The sequence below is a fragment of the Trachemys scripta genome, chromosome 7, assembly GCF_013100865.1.
Source record: "Trachemys scripta elegans isolate TJP31775 chromosome 7, CAS_Tse_1.0, whole genome shotgun sequence".
NCBI classification, from domain to species: Eukaryota; Metazoa; Chordata; order Testudines; family Emydidae; genus Trachemys; species Trachemys scripta.
In genome coordinates, this window is record NC_048304.1 from 10,403,293 (window position 1) to 10,407,499 (window position 4,207).

At 52.6% G+C, this 4,207-nt stretch overlaps 1 protein-coding gene across 1 annotated transcript; it reads left to right on the plus strand.

Moving 5' to 3' along the window:
* The first annotated feature begins 1,075 nt into the window (after window positions 1-1,075).
* Window positions 1,076-3,712, plus strand: GPR27 (G protein-coupled receptor 27). The gene has a single exon (XM_034777450.1). The coding sequence runs from the start codon at window positions 1,594-1,596 to the stop codon at window positions 2,845-2,847; it is 1,254 nt and encodes a 417-aa protein (XP_034633341.1). The 5' UTR covers window positions 1,076-1,593; the 3' UTR covers window positions 2,848-3,712.
* The last annotated feature ends 495 nt before the right edge of the window (window positions 3,713-4,207 follow it).

Below are 4,207 nucleotides of genomic sequence, written 5' to 3' on the forward strand. Positions count from 1 at the left end.
ATTTTGGGCCAGATTTTGACATTCCTATCCATACTGAATAGTACCGTATTCTTTGCGTGGCCCCAGAGAAATCAATGGTGCTACCTGAGGAGTCAGATACTAATTAACACGTGCCAGGGCTGTGGAATCCAGACCTGCTGCGGTTTTGATTTGTATACTTTATTTACTGTTGCAAATTATTTCTGTCAGGAAGTCATGAAATCAAAGTTCCTGAAAGTATTAGCCATCATATTAAACAAATGGTCCCCACGCTACTTTACATTTCAGGAACTATTCTTTTCCATTGTGTCCCTCATTTAGGGTGACCAGACATCCCAATATTATCGGGACCATCCCGCTATTAAGGGTTTTGTCTTATATAAGCAACTATTTCCACCAGCACCCCAACAAAAAAAGTGTCCCGATTTTTCACACTTGGTCTCCCAACCCTCATTTTGTGTCTTTCTGTCCGCATGTTTGGATTATGGTAGGCAGGCGCTCGTTGGTAACTGATAAGGATCGCTTCCCTTGGGAGGAGAGGTAAAATCCACGCTGATGGGGACAGCCTCTGAATTTACGGGTGGGTGGGTGAGTGAGTGGGTGGGTGGGAAAATGTCTCCCCTCTTTTCTCCCCAGAGATGTTACATGACAGCTGGTCCCTGCTGAAGGCAAAGGAGCTCCAGGGAGGGATAAAAAACAAAACAAAACAACCAACTTATCCTCTGGCAGGGAGGGGCACAGAAATGTCCACGCAGCCACAAGTACTCCTGTTCTTCTTTTTGCAGATACAGACTAACACGGCTGCTACTCTGAAACACGCAGCAGGGTGAAACCCACCAACCCTTCACTCCCCACGCACACTCAGGGCACGACTCAGCTGCCCCAGTGGATGAGCGCCACTAAAGAGACTTGGCCCATTTCATCCCCTCGCCGGTTAACTTGCCCCACGCGTGGGTTCCCCCCGCTGTCCTGAGGGCGGGGACCGGGGGGGGGGGCAAACAAGGACAGGGCGAAGCCGCGGACAGCTCCGCCCCCCCCGGCTTGCCTGGCTCCGGCTCCTCTGCGCAGGCTCAGCCTGCCCCTAAACTTGGCTCCGGAGAAGCATCTCGCCGGAAGTTGAGCCCGAGCCAGCCCCCAAAGGTAGCGGCTGCTCTTCTCCGCCTCCAGCCTCGGTGCCTCCCCGCGCAGCGGCTGCAGCCTGCCCGGCCTGGCTGCCCCGGGAAAGGCGGTGGGAGGCGGGCGCGGCAGGTAACGCCCCGTGGGAAGGAAGGAGGGAGACAAAAGGCTTGGGAGCGGGGCCATGCTGCACGATGCCGGCGCCGAGGCGCCCTCTCCCCCGGCAGCCTCCCTTCCCCGGCGGCGCTAGGAGACCTTTCAAGTTGCATGTCCCCCGATGAGGATCCCGCCCCGCGGCAGGAGGGACGGCGGGCGGAGGAGGAGAGGAAGGGGGGCCGCATGCCGGCATGGGGGCGCAGCCCCCGCGCTCCGCACCCGCCCAGCCCAGCCCTGAGCCTGGCCTGTGCATGAAGCAGCGGAGCGGCACCGATCGCGGAGAGGGAGCCGGCGGGGAGCGGGGATGGGGCCGGAGCGCACCGCGGCGGCTGGCAGGGATGGATGCCGCGGCCGCCGCCTGTGTCCTGGGGGGCGCCGTGGGAGGTGAGCGCTGAGCCCGGAGCCGCCCGCCGCGTGGGAGTGGAGCCAGGCGGAGGAGAGGCGCCCCCCGTTACCCGCTCCATGGCGAACGCCAGCGAGCTCAGCCCGCACCTGCCCAGCCCCGGCGGCCTGCTCAGCGCCTCCGGCCTCAAGCTGGCCACGCTGGGCTTGATCCTGTGCGTCAGCCTGGCCGGCAACGTGCTCTTCGCCTGGCTGATCCTGAAGGACCGGCACTTGCACCGCGCGCCCTACTACCTGCTGCTGGACCTGTGCCTGGCCGACGCGCTGCGCTCGCTGGCCTGCTTCCCCTTCGTCATGCTGTCGGTGCGCAGCGGGGCGGCCGCCTGGCCCCACGGGCCGCTCAGCTGCAAGGTGCTGGCCTTCCTGGCCGTCCTCTTCTGCTTCCACGCCGCCTTCCTGCTCTTCTGCGTGGGGGTGACCCGCTACATGGCCATCGCCCACCACCGCTTCTACGCCAAGCGCATGACGGGCTGGACCTGCCTGGCCATGGTGTGCATGGTCTGGACCCTGGCCATGGCCATGGCCTTCCCGCCCGTCTTCGACGTGGGCACCTACAAGTTCATCCGGGAGGAGGAGCAGTGCATCTTCGAGCACCGCTACGTCAAGGCCAACGACACGCTGGGCTTCATGCTCATGCTGGCCGCTGTCATCGCCGCCACCCACCTGGTCTACGTCAAGCTCCTCTTCTTCATCCACGGCCACCGCAAGATGAAGCCGGCCCAGCTCGTCCCGGCCATCAGCCAGAACTGGACCTTCCACGGGCCGGGAGCCACCGGCCAAGCTGCTGCCAACTGGACGGCTGGCTTTGGCAGGGGCCCCACTCCTCCCACGCTGGTGGGCATCAGGCAGGCCACCCACAGCCAGATCAAGAGGCTGCTGGTGCTGGAGGAGTTCAAGATGGAGAAGAGGATCTGCAAGATGTTCTACATGATCACCCTGCTCTTCCTGCTGCTCTGGTCCCCCTACATCGTGGCCTGTTACCTGCGGGTCTTCATCAAGGCCAGCACCATCCCGCAGGTCTACCTGACTGCTTCGGTCTGGATGACATTTGCCCAGGCAGGAGTCAACCCCATCCTGTGCTTTATCTTCAACAAGGAGCTCAGGGTCTGCTTCAGAGCCCACTTCCCCTGCTGCCAAAGCATACAGAGCACCCAGGGCACCATCCTTTGTGATCTCAAGAGCTTTGGCATGTAGGGTCGCTTCTCTTTTAATGGGGAAAAAAAATAGATCCTTTTCCATATTTCTGCATATGCACTCAAGGGAGTGCTGGTTCTGAGGAAATTCAAATCACCACCCTGCCCCCAAACTTTCAGCTCTAAGAAGCTATTTTGTTTATTTTTCTATACTCTGCATACACTATCTTCAAAACATAAGAGATTGCTGCCTATGGGCCACTTACATGAACAAAATACCCCCAACTTTAGGCTGTAAGAAGCAGTTTTATTTATTTGTCTTTGTGTGGTTTTTAAAAAACAAAACAGGGCTCCGAGTTTCTGGTCTTGCTTCTAACCTTTGTAGGTGTGATTGCACCTGATCTGGATAAAAGGCCATGGTAGTTTTATCCCCTATTCCTGTCGGTTTTGATAAAGGCTTAACAATTTTATTCAAGATTTGATAAAGGCCAAGACAAAATTTTATACAAAAGTTATTTTTGATGACCTCAAAAGGTGTTGTTTTATTATTTGTTTTGAAGTCAAGAAGAGGAAGTTCCTAAAGTGTTCAGAAGCAGTGTTCAGTTTCTATGGGGAGCTGTTGGGTTGACAGTCTCAAGTGATTTTAAGTATTGAAAGCAGTGATGTAATTTTTGCCTGAAATGCAAACACAGTGTAGAACTAATTTTAATTTTGTTGTTGCACTACTCATTTGGTAATACTTCAGAATTCTTTGTGAAATGTGATTTTAAAATGAATCTCAACTTTAAAAATGATCAATTATACCAGTTTTTAAACTAGATTGAATTAATATTTTACTGACTTTGTAGGGCGTTATCTACAAAACTGGGTCACATACTTGTACGTTTTGACTGTTTTCTTTAATAAAATACTGAAACTTTATGAAATTGTTTTAGAATGGCAGAATAGTGCTTTCTGACAATTTGTGTGCATTCAAAATTGCATGTCTCTTATGTCTGAGTATAATTCACAGTTTAGGATATCATGGAGAAGCAGAGAGTTCTCATTTGCTGTTCAGACTCATTTTAGGTACTTATACCAATAAAAGTGACTAAAGTATTTTTAAAGAGACTTAAGTTCATGATGGGTGACCGGTTTAAATAGCACAATTATTTTTCTGTCTGCTAAAACTAATTGTCATGTAAAAAAATTGCTTTTCTCTTAATGATGGGAAAATTCTGGATAATTATGTATCACTAATTTTAGTAGGCAAAGGAGTTTAACACAGTTGCTTGGTTTAACATTGTGCTCATCTGTAGGCTCCACTTATCAGGAAGGTTATTTTGAATTATTAATAGGCGAGGCATTTTTATATTTTATTATTGTGGTTTATGCTGTAAAAAGACTTACCTAAAGGTATTAACTGAGTTGCTGGGAGTGGG